This window comes from Coregonus clupeaformis, chromosome 18 (assembly GCF_020615455.1).
Source record: "Coregonus clupeaformis isolate EN_2021a chromosome 18, ASM2061545v1, whole genome shotgun sequence".
NCBI classification, from domain to species: Eukaryota; Metazoa; Chordata; class Actinopteri; order Salmoniformes; family Salmonidae; genus Coregonus; species Coregonus clupeaformis.
The window spans coordinates 38,696,548-38,717,476 of NC_059209.1; the positions used below are offsets into that span (position 1 = coordinate 38,696,548).

A 20,929-nucleotide genomic window follows, 5' to 3' on the forward strand; every position below is an offset into this window, starting at 1 on the left:
TTCTTAACTCTTATTTTCTGAAAACGGCATTGTTGGTTAAGGGCTTGTAAGTAAGCAATTCACGGTAAGGTCTACACCTGTTGTATTCGGCACATGTGACAAATACAATTCGATTTGATTTGATTTCTGATCATCTGAATTACCCAAAAGGGCCACTAGATGTCTTGTGATAGACTTTGAAAGTTTCCAGTAATAAACATTCTTTTCTTTTTTAACATTTTTAGTCATTTAGCAGACGCTCTTATCCAGAGCAATTAGGATTAAGTGCCTTGCTCAAGGGCACATCGACAGATTTTTCATCTAGTCGGCTCGGGGATTAGAACCAGCGACCTTTCGGTTACTGGCACAAGGCTTACCCACTAAGCTACCTGCCGCACTACATTCCCTTGCAACCATAATTCAGATAGCCTTTATCTGAAAAAACAAGTACCGTAGTTGAATATTGGAAAGTATTTGAAAATACTCAAATACATTGACTCAAATAAACTCCCATGCACTTAACCCAGGTATTTCAAAATAATATTTCAAATAAGTGTTTGAAAATACTTTCAAATATAATTTGCTAGACTATTTTTTATTTTTAACAGATAACGATTAAAATACTCAGATAAAAGTACTTAAAGTATTTAAATAACAAATACTCAAATACACATGTATTTGAACCCAGGTCTCTACTGCTTGTGTGTGGTGCAGTGAGCTCCTGAGTGGCGCAGTGGTCTAAGGCACTGTGCCACTAGAGATCCTGGTTCGAATCCAGGCTCTGTCCCAGCTGGCCGCGACCGGGAGACTCATGGGCGGCGCACAATTGTCCAGGGTAGGGGAGGGAATAGCCGGCAGGGATGTAGCTCAGTTGATAGAGCATGGCGTTTGCAACGCCAGGGTTGTGGGTTCGCTTCCCACGGGGGGTAAGTATATATATAAAAAATATATGTATTCACTAACTGTAAGTCCCTCAGGATAAGAGCGTCTGCTAAATGACGTAAATGTGCAGGCACTAGTCAATCTCCTATCAATATGAACCCCTACATGTTGGTAAAAAATTAAATAATCATATGAAAAGATAAAGTTCAGAAATATCTTGCAGGGTAGCGGTAGAGCAGTAGATCCCCGTGTACTCAGTTAGAAATATCAGACTTTGGGAATGATCTCATCACTCTACAATCAGAGTGAGGCATTTATGTCATGATGTAATGTTTACTACCAACAAGGTGCAGTTGACTGAAAACAGGAGCAGGTGTATGTGATAATAAGACATTTCAGACTTTAAAGGGGCAATCTGCAGTTGCTACATCCATTTTTGGATTTATAAATTAATTATATGTACCCACTGATTCTTGAAGAATATAACTTATAAATGACTCATTAGCTTAGTTGAACTGTCCCCATCAGAACCCAAAATAGAACATTGTTTGTTTGTAAACAAAGTCAATATAAAGAAACACTGTATAGCATGATATCATGGATGGTCGGTTCTTGTATCCATAGCTCTGTCTATGAATTTGAGAGCGGTTACATTTCTGCAGCCCCAATCCTCAACTTTCTACCGAACCAGTGGCGGAACTTTCCACCGAACCAGTGGCGGGGAAAACGCTTGGTTATTGTTTCAAATGCAGATTTCCGCTTTAAACAACAATAAATATAATGTGTGAAGCGCCACTGTTCCATATCAATACCTAAAATAACATGTATAAGTGCCACAAATGTTATTGATACCCTTGCGTACGTTCACCTTAAAAACAATACTAGCAGTCCACCTTAAGAAAACAAGAGGGGCTCGCTCAATTTTAATAGGTGACGTTTCGGATGCGGATTGGACGCGCCGCAGCATTATGTTAATGAAGGGCGGGCTGTGCAAAGTGAGTAGGTGACGTCAGCTCCGAGTTCGCGGAGAGTGAAACAAACATGGCGACAGACTGGAGTGGCTGGCAGGGGTATACGCTAACTTTAATCGTTTTCTTACGGTGTACGGCGGGCACAGAAGCCGAGACGGGGATCCCGGAGACCGGTAGCCCCACCCAGGTCTTCGGCATGCGGCTGGAGAGGAGCGACAAGCCGGCCACTACCACAGACGACGGGGTGATCCAAGTAACAGAGGAGAGCAACATCTTCATGAGGTTCTACGGGCTGCAGATTCTTCCTGACACCTCGTCACAGATCAAGTTCATGGAACATGAACATGTTGATGTTACCAGCAACAATGGCCATTTTAACAGGACTTGCGCCGAATATACCAAAGATATCGTTATCCGGGGTGGCATGAACGTGAGCCACCTCGGAACCTCGGGGGTGGTGAGTTTGAAAATCAAGCCGCTACGGAAGCGCGAGCTCAAGAAGGAGTATGGGCTGTGCGTCCGGGACAGCCAAGATGGCAAGTGGTACCTGTTGGGTGAGGATGACGGGAGGCTGCGGGTGGTTGAGGAAAAGAAGTCCATGCTTCCTATGTGGTTCCAGTGCATCCTCATCTGCTGCCTGCTGGTGCTGTCAGGTATGTTCAGCGGGCTCAACCTGGGACTCATGGCCCTGGATCCTATGGAGCTCCGTATAGTCCAGAACTGCGGTACCGAAAAGGAGAAGAGGTACGCCAGCAAGATCGAGCCCATTCGGAGGAAAGGGAACTATCTTTTATGCTCGTTGCTCCTGGGTAATGTGCTTGTCAACACAACGCTCACCATCCTCCTGGATGATTTGATAGGGTCAGGTCTGGGAGCAGTGGTCGCTTCCACTATAGGTATTGTGATATTCGGGGAGATCGTTCCCCAGGCGCTGTGCTCTCGCCACGGACTGGCTGTAGGAGCTAACACCATCATGGTGACCAAGTTCTTTATGTTGGTGACCTTCCCACTGTCATGGCCCATCAGTAAACTCCTGGACTGCATCCTGGGCCAGGAGATCGGTACCGTGTACAACCGGGAGAAGCTGGTGGAGATGCTGAGAGTAACGGAACCGTACAATGACCTGGTCAAAGAGGAGCTCAACATGATCCAGGGCGCGCTCGAGCTACGGACCAAAACCGTTGAAGATGTCATGACGCCGATCAGTAACTCCTTCATGATCCACAGCGACGCGGTGTTGGACTTTAACACCATGTCAGAGATCATGGAGAGCGGTTACACACGCATACCGGTGTTCGAGGACGAGAGATCGAACATTGTGGATATCTTGTTTGTCAAGGACCTGGCTTTCGTTGATCCGGATGACTGTACGACGCTGAAGACCATCACCAAGTTCTACAACCACCCAGTGCACTTCGTGTTCCATGACACCAAGCTGGATTCCATGTTGGAGGAGTTCAAGAAAGGTTTGTTTGGAGACAGGTTGACTCCCAAATGACACCCTATTCCCTTTATAGTGCACTACTTTAGACCAGGACCCAAAGGGCTCACAGGGAGGGAAGGTAGTGAGGGTGATGTGGTTTTGTTTACATTGATTAGTTTGTTTACCTGATCACTAAACAAGTTATTTACCTTGTTTACTACCTTTACCTAGTTTGTTTACCTTGTCAGGGACAGCAGTGGCTGATGGGGGCTTTTCCAATGGAAGTGTGTGTGTGAGAGGTGATAGAGCCTATTAGGATTTAACTCCTCTGTGTGTGTGTGTGTGTGTGTGTGTGTGTGTGTGTGTGTGTGTGTGTGAGAGAGAGAAATAGACTGTCACTTTTCATCAGACACACACACACACATCAAAATATTTGGGCCCAGAAATGCATGTTTTCTCTCCATCAGTTTCAGTGAACTTTGAGAGAGATGTTATGTTATTGATTCTTTGTGGGCTTGTTTGATGTTTTTATATGGCATCTATCTGGCCTATCTGGCTGCATTCTATGAGCCGCTCGCCTCTATCCTGTTCCTGGTTCACCCCATTGGATTCCATGTCACGTCACACACTGTAGTGTACAAACTTCTCATTCACCTAGCTTCTCTATACACACACACACACACACGCTCTCTCGCCCTTTCCCGCAGGGGTGTTTTAATCACTCTCTCCCAGGGTTTGGTCTCAAGGTCAGACCCCTAGACAGACAGACAGACACCGACATACAGACAGACACCTAGACAGACAGACACCTAGACAGACAGACATACAGACAGACTGTAGATAGCTTCTTCAGCTTTCATTCGCTGCCAGGCAGACAGACGTAGACAGACACCTAGACAGACACCTAGACAGACACCAAGACAGACACCTAGACAGACATCCAGACACCTAGACAGACAGACAGACAGACACCTAGACAGACAGACACCTAGACAGACAGACACATAGACAGACAGACACCTAGACAGACAGACCGACAGACAGACTGTAGATAGCTTCTTCAGCTCTCATTCGCTGCCAGGCAGGCAGGCAGACAGACAGACAGACAGACAGACTGTAGATAGCTTCTTCAGCTCTCATTCGCTGCCAGGCAGACAGACAGATGGACTGTAGATAGCTTCTACAGCTCTCATTGGCTGCCAGACAGACAGACAGACAGACAGACAGACGGTCACACTGTGTGTGTTTGTGTTTCTCTCTACAGATGAATGGAGGAGGGGCATCTCTCTGATTCACTGGTGTTATGGTATCTCTTCCTCCTCTTCGTTATCAGTCATGTGACTGGGACGACATTGTGTGTCTAGTTCTCTGTTTTCATTGATTTAGAATTAGAACCACAGTAGCCTTGTAATTCTCAGTCAGCCCTCTCACTCAACCTTGAACAATGTAGGCCCATACAGACATAAACAAGGCAGTCTGCATCCTACTACTGTCAGGTAATGTAGCCTAGCCAGCCTAGCACAATAGGATTGAGTAAAGTTGTAGTTAATGTCATTATAAGTGTCAGTATAGCAGCACATAAGCCCATTCTCTGGAACGTCTTCAGTGGTGGCTGGCAGGCAGACAGGGCTACGGGACGGCGGGTTAGATTTGGCTGTGAAACAGTGTTCCACCTAATCTCTATTGGCTAACCCAGTACACTGTGGAGGGATAGTGGACATACATGTGTTGTTTGGCTCTGCAGCCGTCCGTTTCGTATCCATGGTGAGTTGGCGAAACACATGACTCCCAACCCCCCACATGGCATGTCGAGTTCCAGAGTTCCACTCCCTGCCATTTGGCATCGGTTGCCATGGCACCCAACACTGTCTGCCATTTGCTGTTGTCCTGAGTGCTCTGTGTGTATGATGCCCCCCGCCTTGTCTCTTTGGTCCAGTCTAAAGATGAATAGGGTCTAATGTGTTGTCATGGAGAGCAGAGACCAAGCGTTGTGGTGAAACCAGAGCTATAGGTGAACAGGTAGATCAGTGGCGGTTCGTGCCGTTCAAGATTAGGGAGGGCAATTTTTTAAATGAGCATGGCCTTATTTCTGTTACAGCATATTGGATGACTGTCATTCATATTCCATTCACCCAGCTCAATGTAACATCAATAGGTTTAGGCTACTACATGATACTCAAATTTGCCCTATACCGATCATGAGGTTGCTACAACCTAGCCGACAAATGAAAGTTTATAACGTTGGTGCACAGGTCGAGAGAAAAGTTGGAGTAATCAAGGTGACAGATGGTGACACATGCAATACTGCCATGCACACTCTTGCCTGCGTCTAGCTGTTCCTGGGGTGTAATCATTAGTCCAAACAGTTGCAAAATGTTTTGTTTTGCAACTAAAACTATAGTTTCTGTTGGACAATTTCAGGTAGGTCTCTCCCCGTTGCGTTCCGTTTGCTTCCGTATAAGAAATGTTTTGCTACAGAACCTGCTCACCCGCAAACACAGTTCACTTTCATAGCAGCCACATACAGCGACATCACTTTGCTCGTTGTGAAATTCCTTCTCGCATCTAAGCACTCTCCTCCTCTCGCCTTTTCTCTTCGCTTGTGGACTTCAGTGCACAACACAACAGCTGTCTGTGACCAGGCACAAAAACCTATCCAAACCAAACCTTCATACCATAACCGCTAACTGCTACACAGCCTACATCATTGCCACCATATTAACGTTATAGTCAACAAACTAGAACTAACGCGTTAGTAAACCCACAATCCAAACAATGTGTACAATCACGCAGTACAGTGTACAGCTAGCAGTTACATCGGCGGGCCCCGGTGGCAATAAATTTATATAACCGGAAGCTTACCTTGACTTGGAAGAGTTGCTGTGTTGGATAGCCTTAGCCAGCTAGCTAACATAAATAACGTTCCTCTCTGTTTTGAGTCAGGTTGTTGAGTAGGCTAGCTGCATTAGCTAAGTAAGTGACCTTAGAATAAATAATAATAATATAATATGCCATTTAGCAGACGCTTTTATCCAAAGTGACTTACAGTCATGCGTGCATACATTTTTTGTGTGTATGGGTGGTCCCGGGGATCGAACCCACTACCTTGGCGTTACAAGCGCCGTGCTCTACCAGCTGAGCTACAGAGGACCATAAATGCTCTCTCTGCTGCTTCTCCTTAATTTTTGAAGAAATTAATTTGTTAACTGTTCAACTATTGTATTTTTCTCTCTTTGAGTCAACTACTCACCACACTTTATCCACTGCAGTGCTAGCTAGCTGTAGCTTATGCTTTCAGTACTAGATTCATTCTCTGATCCTTTTGATTGGGTGGACAAGAAGTTAGTTCATACTGCAAGAGCTCTGATAGGTTGGAGGATGTCCTCTGGATGTCGTCATAATTACTGTGTAAGTCTATGGAAGGGGGTGAGAACCACAAGCCTCCTAGGTTTTGTATTGAAGTCAATGTACCCAGAGGAGGATAGAAAATAGCTCTCTTCCGGCTACACCATGTCGTTACCGTAGAGGATGCTGTTGAGGCTAATGTAGAACTTAATTGCAAAACAGTGTTTTCATCAGTTATTTGGTGCCCTGAGTGTATTTAGTGTAGTTTTATCAAAAAAAGTTACTTTTTAAATGTCTCACTATTTGTATTTTTATGAAATTCACTGAATAGGATGGTCCTCTCCTTCCTCCTCTGAGGAGCCTCCACTGCAGGGTTTCTGTTACCCGGTAATAGTTGGCTTTTGGACGATTAAAAAAATAGAAATGCTGATAAATAAAATAGGCTCCGCCAATTGTCCGGGAGAAGAAAAACATCCCATTGCAAAATAATGCTTTTTAGCCTATTCATTGATGGAAATACTAGTTGATGTCAATACATTTGACTGGTCATGCTTATCGGTCTATAGGTTAATTTGCATAATTGAGTGGAATTAAATTGGCGAGTGTGTACAGTATATTCATTATGTAGCTTATTTATCATATGCCTACAGCATACAGAGCCTTTGAGCGGAAAATATGTCAGACAGAGAGAGCTGCAGCTGCAGCATCTCAAACAGCAAATGTATAGGCAACGGAAGGCCGGCTTCATCAGCACGTCACACACCACTTTGCAATGAACTGGAGGCAGTATGCATTTTGAAAACATATACTTAATTGTTAGAAACCTGAACGTTTTATTACTTATTATGAGGAGTGTCTTACCAAAATCAGACCATATCTGTGGAGGCAATTCATTTATATAAACTTTCTTTCATTGTCCAGTAGCCAAAGGCACAATCCTAGTAATATTAGATCTCCAGTCTTTCTCAATGTCTAACGGATATTTTCATCTGTCACATAAAACCGCTTGCATGTGTGGTGCGTGTTTACCCGCTAATTGCTTTATGGAACGAACATTCACGTGCAGCCTGGTATACTGCCTGGTGCGTATCGCTGCGCTTTTAATCGGAAGAAATAATAGTTTATCAACATTTTAAGCTAAACGTTCTGATCTGTTTCATCAGACTCATTGGTTTGTAACTTTTTTTTTAAATATAGCATAGGCCTCCTGGTTGGATGGATTTGGGATCAATCGTCCTCCCACAACTGTCCCAGAGTCTGTTTGGAATAGGCTATTTCTTTCTCGACAAGCTGACCAATAGAATAGGTCAACTTTTCTACTATGGGGGATTTTGCTGTTCGTTACTCGTCTTGTTGGCTGAGGAAAAGTAAATGTGGACAGTTATTCTAACATCTTCAAAGTGCGCTTCAGAATTCAGTACGAAGGACCGCACATCGTTGCATCCTCGACTTGCATGTTCTGTTAATATAAATTACCATAATCTAAATGTGATTTCTGTCATTCTAAGCACCGTGGGTGGACGCCCTAATCAGGTTGCTCACCCATGGGTCCCGTACATTTCTCAAATGTCCGGTGCTACATTTTCCTAACGGAAACCCTGCTCCATTGATTATCTGTAGATTATGTCCATTATGTCTGTAGGCCTGGGTGAAAAACATGATGTGAATCAATGGAAACACCTGGTCACTGTCCATAAAATTGTAGGGTAATATCACACAGAGTTGGGGTGAAAGCAGAGCTATAGGTGAACATGTAGGCCCTGGGCGAAAGATAAATCTGTACATGAACAGATTCAATGAAAACGTCTGGTCACTGTCCAGGCTATTGGCTAGCTTCCAGTCCTGCTCTCTTGTAGTGATATGGAAAAACAGCATTTTGATCTTGAGTGTGTGTGTGTGTGTGTGTGTGTGTGTGTGTGTGTGCGTATGTAGTGTGTGTGTGTGTTGGGGTGTCAGTGTAAGTTTGTGTCGGTAGAGAAGTGTGTGTGTGTGTGTGTGTGTGTATAGATTCAGTGCAAGAGTTAGTTAAAATAAGGGTTCATGCAGGAAGTCCGGGTAGCCATTTGATTAGCTATTTAGCAGCCTTGTTTAGCAATCTTATGGCTTGGTGGTAGAAGCTGTTCAGGGTCCTGTTGGTTCCAGACTTGGCGCACTGGTACCGCTTGCCGTGTGGGTGTGGGTGTGGGTGTGTGTTCCTGCTGTGAGTCACCCTGATGATCCTCCACAGATTGTTTCATTGTTTCCTCATCAGATAGGAAGATAATACCAGCTGACTATATAAAGATATAAAGCCCTTCTATCATACCTTACAGACAGACAGACAGACATCATACCTTACTGTATCACCGCAGACAGGCAGGCAGGCAGGCAGACAGACAGACAGACAGACAGACATCATACCTTACTGTATCACCAGAGATAGGCAGGCAGACAGACAGACAGACACGCAGGCAGACAGACAGGCAGGCAGACATCATACCTTACTGTATCACCAGAGACAGGCAGGCAGGCAGACAGACAGACACGCAGGCAGACAGACAGACAGGCAGGCAGGCAGGCAGGCAGACATCATACCTTACTGTATCACCAGAGATAGGCAGGCAGACAGACAGGCAGGCAGGCAGGCAGGCAGACATCATACCTTACTGTATCACCAGAGACAGGCAGGCAGGCAGGCAGGCAGGCAGGCAGGCAGGCAGGCAGACAGACAGACAGACAGACAGACATCATACCTTACTGTATCACCAGAGACAGGCAGACAGGCAGACAGACAGACACGCAGGCAGACAGACAGGCAGGCAGGCAGGCAGGCAGGCAGGCAGACATCATACCTTACTGTATCACCAGAGACAGACAGACAGACAGACAGACAGACAGACATCATACCTTACTGTATCACCAGAGACAGGCAGGCAGACAGACAGACAGACACGCAGGCAGACAGACAGGCAGGCAGACATCATACCTTACTGTATCACCAGAGACAGGCAGGCAGGCAGGCAGGCAGACACGCAGGCAGACAGACAGGCAGGCAGACATCATACCTTACTGTATCACCAGAGACAGGCAGGCAGGCAGACAGACAGACACGCAGGCAGACAGACAGGCAGGCAGGCAGGCAGGCAGACATCATACCTTACTGTATCACCAGAGACAGACAGACAGACAGACAGACAGACAGACATCATACCTTACTGTATCACCAGAGACAGGCAGGCAGACAGACAGACAGACACGCAGGCAGACAGACAGGCAGGCAGACATCATACCTTACTGTATCACCAGAGACAGGCAGGCAGGCAGACAGACAGACACGCAGGCAGACAGACAGGCAGGCAGGCAGGCAGGCAGACATCATACCTTACTGTATCACCAGAGACAGACAGGCAGGCAGGCAGACAGGCAGGCAGGCAGGCAGGCAGACATCATACCTTACTGTATCACCACAGACAGACAGGCAGACAGACAGACAGGCAGGCAGGCAGGCAGGCAGGCAGACAGGCAGGCAGACAGGCAGGCAGGCAGGCAGGCAGGCAGACATCATACCTTACTGTATCACCAGAGACAGACAGACAGACAGGCAGGCAGGCAGGCAGGCAGACAGACAGACATCATACCTTACTGTATCACCAGAGACAGACAGACAGACAGATAGACAGACAGACAGGCAGGCAGGCAGACATCATACCTTACTGTATCACCAGAGACAGACAGACAGGCAGGCAGGCAGACAGACAGACTATTGTTTGTTAACTCTTTAGTAAGTTGACTGATAGAGAACACATTGTCATTTACAACAATGACCTGGGGAATGACCTGAGCTTCATCAAATCAAATGTTATTGGTCGACATATATTTTGCAGATGTTATTGCGGGTGTAGCGAAATGCTCGTGTTCCTAGCTCCAACAGTGCAGTAACATTTAACAGTACACACAAATCTAAAAGTAAAAGAATGGAATTAAGAAATCTAGAAATATTAGGACGAGCAACGTCGGAGTCCGGAGTATAAATATACACTATATATACAAAGTATGTGGGCACCCCTTCAAATGAGTGGATTCGGCTATTTCAGCCACACCCATTGCTGACAGGTATATAAAATCGAGCACACAGCCATGCAATCGCCATAGACAAACATTGGCAGCCTTACTGAAGAGCTCAGTGATTTTCAACGTGGCACCGTCATAGGATGCCACCTTTGCAACAAGTCAGTTTGTCAAATTTCTGCCCTGCTAGAGCTGCCCTGGTCAACTGTAAGTGCTGTTATTGTGAAGTGGAAACGTCTAGGAGCAACAATGGATCAGCCGCGAAGTGGTCGGCCTCACAAGCTCCCAGAACGGGACCACCGAGTGCTGAAGCGCGTAGCGCATAAAAATGGTCTGTTCTCGGTTGCAACACTCACTACTGAGTTCCAAACTACCTCTGGAAGCAAAGTCAGCACAATAACTGTTCGTCAGGAGTTTCATGAAATGGGTTTCCATGGCCGAGCAGCTGCACACAAGCCTAAGATCACCATGCGCAATGCCAAGCGTCGGCTAGAGGGTGTAAAGCTCGCCGTCAATGCTCTGGAGCAGTGGAAACCCGTTCTTCGGAGTGATGAATCACGCTTCACCATCTGGCAGTCCGACGGACAAATCTGGGTTTGGCGGATGCCAGGAGAACGCTACCTGCCCGAATGCATAGTGCCAACTGTAAAGTTTGGTGGAGGAGGAATAATGGTCTGGGGCTGTTTTTCATGGTTCGGACTAGGCCCCTTAGTTCCAGTGAAGGGAAATCTTAACGCTACAGCATAAAATGACATTCTAGACGATTCTGTGCTTCCAAATTTGTGGCAACAGTTTGTGGAAGGCCCTTTCCTGTTTCAGCATGACAATGCCCCCGTGCACAAAGCAAGGTCCATACAGAAATGGTTAGTCGAGATCGGTGTGGAAGAACTTGACTGACCTGCACAGAGCCCTGACCTCAACCCCATCGAACACCTTTGGGATGAATTGGAACGCAGACTGCGAGCCAGGCCTAATCGCCCAACATCAGTGCCCGACCTCACTAATGCTCTTGTGGCTGAATGGAAGCAAGTCCCCGCAGCAATGTTCCAACATCTAGTGGAAAGCCTTCCCAGAAGAGTGGAGGCTGCTATAGCAGCAAAGGGGGGAGCAACTCCATACTAATGCCCATGATTTTGGAAAGAGATGTTCGACAAGCAGGTGTCCACATACTTTTGGTTGTGTGCGTGATGGGATGTATAGACATTAATGGACAGGATGTGGATAGAATATGTAGTATATCTGACTAATACGTAGGATAGAATAGTATATGTACAGCAATAGCTGAATAGGATGGCCTTGACTAGAATACAATATATACATATGAAATAGATAAAACTGTATGTAAACATTATTAAAGTGAGCAGTGTCCCATTTATTAAAGTAACCAGTGATTCCATGTCTATGTACATAGGGCAGCAGCCTCTAAGGTGCAGGGTTGAGTAACCGGGTGGTAGCTGGCTAGTGCCAGTGACTAAGTTCAGGGCAGGGTACTGGGTGGAGGCTGGCTAGTGATGGCTATTTAACAGTCTGATGGCCTTGAGATAGAAGCTGTTTTTCAGTCTCTCGGTCCCAGCTTTGATGCACCTGTACTGACCTCGCCTTCTGGATGATAGCGGGGTGAACAGGCCGTGGCTCGGGTGGCTGAGGTCCTTGATGATCATCTTGGCCTTCCTGTGACACCGGGTGCTGTAGATGTCTTGAAGGGCAGGCAGTGTGCTTCATTAAACCATCTCAAATATCCCCATATATATATAAAACCACAGAATGCATTAAGAAAATTCATGACAAGTTTGAAAGCCATAGAGCCTGAAGGGACTGTACAGCTACCGTAGGTGGGTGGGTGGGTGTTTGGTTGGTTGGTTGAATTTTGAAAACACTGTTTCAGATTGAATACCTCGTGCCAACCCTCTCCCAATGTTCCCTTATGTTGTGGTGGGTTTTCCAGTTGTCAGGTGGCAATTGATTGTCATTGTGCACCAGGACCTTGTAACCTATATCTGTGATGGCAGACAGGCCTATCTCACCATGTACTGTGCTTTTGTCAGTTGTTAGGGACCTCGCTGTATGTGTGTGTGTGTCACAGACAGTTCAATGACATTCCTTCACGTTAACCCAGCCCAATGTTTTTCTTTGTCCATTACATTTTATGACACTAATTATGTTCTGCCTCTAGCCAGGTTAGCCTAACCCTTAGACAGTGTCTGTTGAAATGCTTTGCCTAACCATTAGACACAGTGTCTGTTGAAATGCTTTGCCTAACCCTTAAGCTCAAATCTAACGAAAAGCAGTTTGTTTTTTTACATGTGTGTGCAAGCTGGAATTAGAATGCATGGTAGTGAATGAGAGAAAACAGATGGTCCGCGAGAGTCAACATCGTCAACGGCGTCATGCGCTTCAAATTAGAAAGCAAGTCTATTTTTCTCGCATCTATGCGATGCAATGCTGGTAAAGTGAACAGATAAATTGCCAGAAAATAGGCTGTTACGTCTGGAATTGTGACGTGTAGTTAAAAAGTGTCTAATTAGTGTTAAGTTTAGCTTCCAGTGCCAATAACTTTATGCCTACCTTTTTGTAGATTTCGAGCACAGGGATATAGCCTAGGCAGGCTACATCTGGGAAACTGGAGGAACTCTGTAAAATGAACACCCGCCACCTGCCACCTGCGGGTAGATTCTGGCATTGGCGGGTAAGATGTCTATTTCACCAGCCACATTGGTTGGTGGTAGGGCTCCACAGTGTGAGCATTTCACTCGCATTTGTGAATAAAAATAGTCAAGTATGATCACATTTATAGTAAAACAAATGCTGCAGTAGCTGTATTCAAAGTATTTCTGCTGTTTTGTTTCATAGCTGATAAATTAATCGCACAAAGTCAAAGAACTATGAATCCTATATAACCTATCCCACCTCGAGCTGCAACACTGCCAGGCTGGGAGCTGTGCACACGTGAAGAGCTGAGTTCAAGATTCATTTTTAGAAGCGCTGCGCACAGACATAAAAGTTGGTCTAATTTACTTGAAACGAACGTCTACTGAAGTGAGACTTTGTCCTTGTGTTTCTATGGCTATTTACCTTGTTTTGTTACCAAGTTAGGCTGTTTTTCACTGCTTGAGTTTCAACTGCTAGGGAAGAGAAGACAACACTGGTACTAGTCAGACTCTCAATCTCACAGACACAAACGTGACTGAGTCACGTTACCACGGGAACCTTCCACCCTTAAAGGGGCAGGTAAACATTTTTGCGTCTGATAATTTGGTTAAAAGACTCAGGTCACAAAATTGAAATGAAATTAAACATCATACCACATTACTTCTTACTAGTAATACATGTATTGTTTTAGAAACGTTTACAAAGCATGCTCATCCTTTTTTATGTGTTTTTTTGTGTAATTTTAGCGGGGGAAAAAACATTTTGGCTGGTAAAAAATCTGAGTGGCTGGTATATTTTTCAATCTATCTGCCACAGTGGCTGGTGGACCAAAACATTTTTTAGGCCCTGAACTCTGTTCAAGAGAAAAATACTGTTATGTAGAAAGAACGAGACTAGCTAAATTCGTTATAAACTGCTAGCGTGTATTAGCTACAACTCTCCTCACATTGGTGAGCCAACATAACAGGAGGCAGGTACGGTGGCTCCTGTAGGACATATAAGGTGAGTCAAAAGGAACACAACAATCATTCACAGGGGCTGCATAGTGAACATAATACAACTGTTTATTATGGATTCTCATGACAATTAAGTTGAGATTGCTGTGAACAAATCAGTTGGTTTATGGAAGTGGCTGAGTGAGTGTGACTCTTTTCTTTTGCCCCCTTCCCTCTCCTCCACTCAGTCTCCCCCCTTCCCTCTCCTCCACTCAGTCTCCCCCCCTTCCCTCTCCTCCACTCAGTCTCCCCCCCTTCCCTCTCCTCCACTCAGTCTCACCCCCCTTCCCTCTCCTCCACTCTGCCCCCCCCTCAATTAAAGGGCTTTATTGCCATGGGAAACATATGTTTACAGTGGGGGGAAAAAGTATTTAGTCAGCCACCAATTGTGCAAGTTCTCCCACTTAAAAAGATGAGAGAGGCCTGTAATTTTCATCATAGGTACACGTCAACTATGACAGACAAAATGAGAAGAAAAAAAATCCAGAAAATCACATTGTAGGATTTTTAATGAATTTATTTGCAAATTATGTGGAAAAATAAGTATTTGGTCAATAACAAAAGTTTCTCAATACTTTGTTATATACCCTTTGTTGGCAATGACACAGGTCAAACGTTTTCTGTAAGTCTTCACAAGGTTTTCACACACTGTTGCTGGTATTTTGGCCCATTCCTCCATGCAGATCTCCTCTAGAGCAGTGATGTTTTGGGGCTGTCGCTGGGCAACACAGACTTTCAACTCCCTCCAACAATTTTCTATGGGGTTGAGATCTGGAGACTGGCTAGGCCACTCCAGGACCTTGAATTGCTTCTTACGAAGCCACTCCTTCGTTGCCCGGGCGGTGTGTTTGGGATCATTGTCATGCTGAAAGACCCAGCCACGTTTCATCTTCAATGCCCTTGCTGATGGAAGGAGGTTTTCACTCAAAATCTCACGATACATGGCCCCATTCATTCTTTCCTTTACACGGATCAGTCGTCCTGGTCCCTTTGCAGAAAAACAGCCCCAAAGCATGAGGTTTCCACCCCCATGCTTCACAGTAGGTATGGTGTTCTTTGGATGCAACTCAGCATTCTTTGTCCTCCAAACACGACGAGTTGAGTTTTTACCAAAAAGTTATATTTTGGTTTCATCTGTCCATATGACATTCCCCCAATCCTCTTCTGGATCATCCAAATGCACTCTAGCAAACTTCAGACGGGCCTGGACATGTACTGGCTTAAGCAGGGGGACACGTCTGGCACTGCAGGATTTGAGTCCCTGGCGGCGTAGTGTGTTACTGATGGTAGGCTTTGTTACTTTGGTCCCAGCTCTCTGCAGGTCATTCACTAGGTCCCCCCGTGTGGTTCTGGGATTTTTGCTCACCGTTCTTGTGATCATTTTGACCCCACGGGGTGAGATCTGGCGTGGAGCCCCAGATCGAGGGAGATTATCAGTGGTCTTGTATGTCTTCCATTTCCTAATAATTGCTCCCACAGTTGATTTCTTCAAACCAAGCTGCTTACCTATTGCAGATTCAGTCTTCCCAGCCTGGTGCAGGTCTACAATTTTGTTTCTGGTGTCCTTTGACAGCTCTTTGGTCTTGGCCATAGTGGAGTTTGGAGTGTGACTGTTTGTGGTTGTGGACAGGTGTCTTTTATACTGATAACAAGTTCAAACAGGTGCCATTAATACAGGTAACGAGTTGAGGACAGAGGAGCCTCTTAAAGAAGAAGTTACAGGTCTGTGAGAGCCAGAAATCTTGCTTGTTTGTAGGTGACCAAATACTTTTTTTCCACCATAATTTGCAAATAAATTCATAAAAAATCCTACAATGTGATTTTCTGGAGAAAAAAAATCTCAATTTGTCTGTCATAGTTGACGTGCACCTATGATGAAAATTACAGGCCTCTCTCATCTTTTTAAGTGGGAGAACTTGCACAATTGGTGGCTGACTAAATAGTTTTTTCCCCCACTGTACATTGCCAAAGCAAGTGAAATAGATAAACAAAAGTTCTCCCCCTCTTCTCTTATCTTAAACGGTCGCCCCATTGGCTCATGTTTCCTCAATCATGGCCCTCTGACCCTAGTCCCCAACACGCCCCTCCCCCTCCACTCACTAGGGTTAGGCTAAGGCACTCCTACTGGCTCCTGTCCTCCACTCACTAGGGTTAGGCTAAGGCACTCCTACTGGCTCCTGTCCTCCACTCACTAGGGTTAGGCTAAGGCACTCCTACTGGCTCCTGTCCTCCACTCACTAGGGTTAGGCTAAGGCACTCCTACTGGCTCCTGTCCTCCACTCACTAGGGTTAGGCTAAGGCACTCCTACTGGCTCCTGTCCTCCACTCACTAGGGTTAGGCTAAGGCACTCCTACTGGCTCCTGTCCTCCACTCACTAGGGTTAGGCTAAGGCACTCCTACTGGCTCCTGTCCTCCACTCACTAGGGTTAGGCTAAGGCACTCCTACTGGCTCCTGTCCTCCACTCACTAGGGTTAGGCTAAGGCACTCCTACTGGCTCCTGTCCTCCACTCACTAGGGTTAGGCTAAGGCACTCCTACTGGCTCCTGTCCTCCACTCACTAGGGTTAGGCTAAGGCACTCCTACTGGCTCCTGTCCTCCACTCACTAGGGTTAGGCTAAGGCACTCCTACTGGCTCCTGTCCTCCACTCACTAGGGTTAGGCTAAGGCACTCCTACTGGCTCCTGTCCTCCACTCACTAGGGTTAGGCTAAGGCACTCCTACTGGCTCCTGTCCTCCACTCACTAGGGTTAGGCTAAGGCACTCCTACTGGCTCCTGTCCTCCACTCACTAGGGTTAGGCTAAGGCACTCCTACTGGCTCCTGTCCTCCACTCACTAGGGTTAGGCTAAGGCACTCCTACTGGCTCCTGTCCTCCACTCACTAGGGTTAGGCTAAGGCACTCCTACTGGCTCCTGTCCTCCACTCACTAGGGTTAGGCTAAGGCACTCCTACTGGCTCCTGTCCTCCACTCACTAGGGTTAGGCTAAGGCACTCCTACTGGCTGACACCCCAGTGAAAGACTGGAAGTTGCCCTTTTAGCACAGATCTAGGAAGTTAAATTTCTCATATCCTATCTGTAATCCTTTTATAAGGGGGAAACAAAACGCTGACCTTAGATCAGGTTCTGAGCAACTTCCTCCAACTTCCTCCTTCAGAACAGGTGATGCCCAGCTGAGTGTTGGACACTTGGACGTACGCACACACAGACACACACACAGACACACACACAGACACACACACAGACACACACACAGACACACACACAGACACACACACAGACACACACACAGACACACACACAGACACACACACAGACACACACACACACAGACACACACACAGACACACACACAGACACACACACAGACACACACACACACAGACACACACACAGACACACACACAGACACACACACAGACACACACACACAGACACACACACAGACACACACACAGACACACACACAGACACACACACAGACACACACACAGACACACACACAGACACACACACACACAGACACACACACAGACACACACACACACAGACACACACACAGACACACACACAGACACACACACAGACACACACACAGACACACACACAGACACACACACCTTTATGACTGTTGGAGGTTGCCCAATCCTCATACTGATAAGACTAGTCACAGGTCAGTGTGAGTCTGTCCACTCCTCCTTTCTGCGTTGGGTGTTAGCTAAGGGCATTTCCATCTAAAAGGACCCATGAGCACCAATGTGAAGTTCATAGGAGCATGTCAAATAAAAGCGAAGAGTCTATATTTTTGAGGAATTAATGCATATATACGTTTTTACTACCATTTCCCATCCTAAATATTAGGAATAAGCAAAGGCTTTGATTTCTGGTCAAACAGATGGAAAAGGGGTCTTAGACAACATCTGCCAGAAAGTATTCAAAGATATTACAAATACATCAAAACACAATAATATTGAAGTAAAGACCCCTGCCAACTAATATCAACACATATTTATTTTTCGAGAAATGATTTGCCTACAGCATTTGAATTGGCTACTGCCCTCCCTTCCACTGGCATACTGTTATGTTCAGCTCATAACTGTTTTTTCTCTCTTTCTGTCGTCTGGTGGTCAAAGCAAGACTGTTAAAACAGTCTGGACAACCCTGAACATTAAACATTACACAAGTTCCACAGGAATAGCGACATTTCAAATGGCTATATACTGTACATTGATGTAACGATGTGCAAATAGTTAAAGTACAAAAGGGAAAATAAATATGGGTTGTATTTACAATTGTGTTTGTTCTTCACTGGTTGCCCTTTTCTTGTGGCAAAGGGTAACAAATCTTGCTGCTGTTATGGCACACTGTGGTATTTCACCCAATCGGGCTCCCGAGTGGTGCAGCGGTCTAAGGCACTGCATCTCAGTGCTTGAGGCGTCACTACAGACCCCCTGGTTCAATTCCAGGCTGTATCACAACCGGCCGTGATTGGGAGTCCCATAGGGCGGCGCACAATTGGCACAGCGTCGTCCGTGTTTGGCCAGTGTAGGCCGTCATTGTAAATAAGAATTTGTTCTTAACTGACTTGCCTAGTTAAATAAATGTAAAATAAATACAATAAAAAATATGGGAGTTTATCAAAATTGGATTTCAAATTCTTTGCGGGTCTGCGTAATCTGAGGGAAATATGTGTCTCTAATATGGTCATACATTTGGCAGGAGGTTAGGAAGTGCAGCTCAGTTTCCACCTTATTTTGTGGGCAGTGTGCACATAGCCTGTCTTCTCTTGAGAGCAAGGTCTGCCTACGGCGGCCTTTCTCAATAGCAAGGCTATGCTCACTGAATCTGGACGTAGTTAAAGCTTTCCTTAATTTTGGGTCAGTCACAGTGGTCAGGTATTCTGCCACTGTGTACTCTCTTTAGGGCCAAATAGCTTTATAGTTTGCTCTGTTTTTTTTGTTAATTCTTTCCAATGTGTCAAGTAATTATATTTTTGTTTTCTCATGATTTGGTTGGGTCTAATTGTGTTGCTGTCCTGGGGCTCTGTGGGGTCTGTTTGCGTTTGTGAACAGAGTTTCACGACTTCCTCCGAAGCTGCCTCCACTCCTTGTTCGGGCAGGCTTCGGCGTTCGTCGTCACCAGCTTACTAGCCACTGCCGCTCCATATCTCATCATTCCATTTGTCTTGTCTTGTCAATTACACACACCTGGTTCATATCCCCTCATTAGTACATGTATAAGTGTTCCCTCTGCCCCCTTGTCCTTGTGGGTGATTGTTATTTGTGAGTTGAGTGTAGCTCAGTTGAGCTACCCGTACCTTGTATTTCCGGGGATATTGTTCCCCATGTGCCTGTATTTTGTTGACGCTATCCAGCGTAACTGTGTCCTACGGAATAAACTCTGTATTCTGTGATTTACCCTCCTGCGCCTGACTCTTTCAAATCACATTCTCACACAGAGCCCCAGGACCAGCTTGCTTAGGGGACTCTTCTCCAGGTTCATCTCGCTGTAGGTGATGGCTTTGTTGTGGAAGGTTTGGGAATTGCTTCCTTTTGGGTGGTTGTAGATTTTAAACGGCTGTTTGCTGGATTTGGATAATTAGCGGCTATCGGCCTAATTCTGCTCTGCATGCATTATTTGGTGTTTTACGTTGTTCACTGAGGATCTCTCTCTCTCTCTCTCTCTATTAAAAAGAGGAGGATCCCATCAGCTTTCTATAGGCTAGGCCTACCATATTTATTTCTCAACTTTCCTAATATTAAGCACGTTGATTCTGTTTACAACCGGAGACGCCTACCTGGCTGGCATGAAAATGAACCGTGGGAAAAGCGTCCTCCATTCGCTATTCAATTGCATATAGATCGGATGACGTCATTTTCCCCTGCCCCTGTTCTGACAGGTGCATGATAATGGCCCATTCTAAATCAACTAATTTCATATATTATTTAGTATATGTAAAGACAAGATTCAATTGAGGAAAGTCTGATGGGTGAGTATCTCTTGTGAATGATGCCCAGGGTGTGCAGTCTAAGGGACTAAACAGTGCATGCATTTATTTGTGACTTTTTCACATCATACTCGCGTGCATCCTTTCTATTTTATTCCATTCAATGTTCAATTGTATTCTTCTTACTATAAAATAATATAAAATTATGCTACTGGAATTCTAAGCAAATCTTATCTGCTAAATGAACTAGTGTAGCCCACAGCCATATGGCATAGCCAGATCAGGGCCTAACATAAGGACGACTCAGAGTATGCTATTCTGTTCTTCTGAAATAGGCTACATTTTCTTAATATCATAATGTTATGTTGATTTTTAGACCTGCCTAAATGAAATAGCCTAAGGGATTGGTTGTGATCTATATTAAATGGATTTATTAGAAATGTAGATATTCCTAAGGTCCGCATCAGCGGCTTGTAGACGATGCGTGGAAACACAGATGCTGAACGTGTTTGTTAATTAACGGTCAATTACCATGAGACCTGCAGTTATTTGCATGACAGTTACCGGCTAACACTATTTCATGACTGCCACAGCCCTAACCATGACACCTACCACCTACCCTCTTTCCATTTAGTGTAACAAGCGTTCTCACCCACTGAGCACAGACTGACACCGGACGTTCGTGGACATTG

The 20,929-nt window shown here is 45.4% G+C and overlaps 1 protein-coding gene across 2 annotated transcripts in view; it reads left to right on the forward strand.

Annotated features, from left to right (window-relative positions):
* Nucleotides 1–1,902: 1,902 nt before the first annotated feature.
* The window catches only part of LOC121530714 (metal transporter CNNM4), a 56,747-nt gene continuing 37,720 nt past the window's right edge, over nucleotides 1,903–20,929 (forward strand). For both annotated transcript variants that reach the window (XM_041835888.2, XM_041835891.2), the window contains exon 1: nucleotides 1,903–3,298. In XM_041835888.2, coding sequence (XP_041691822.1) covers nucleotides 1,903–3,298 — 1,396 coding nt within the window. The remainder of the gene's footprint in view (nucleotides 3,299–20,929) is intronic.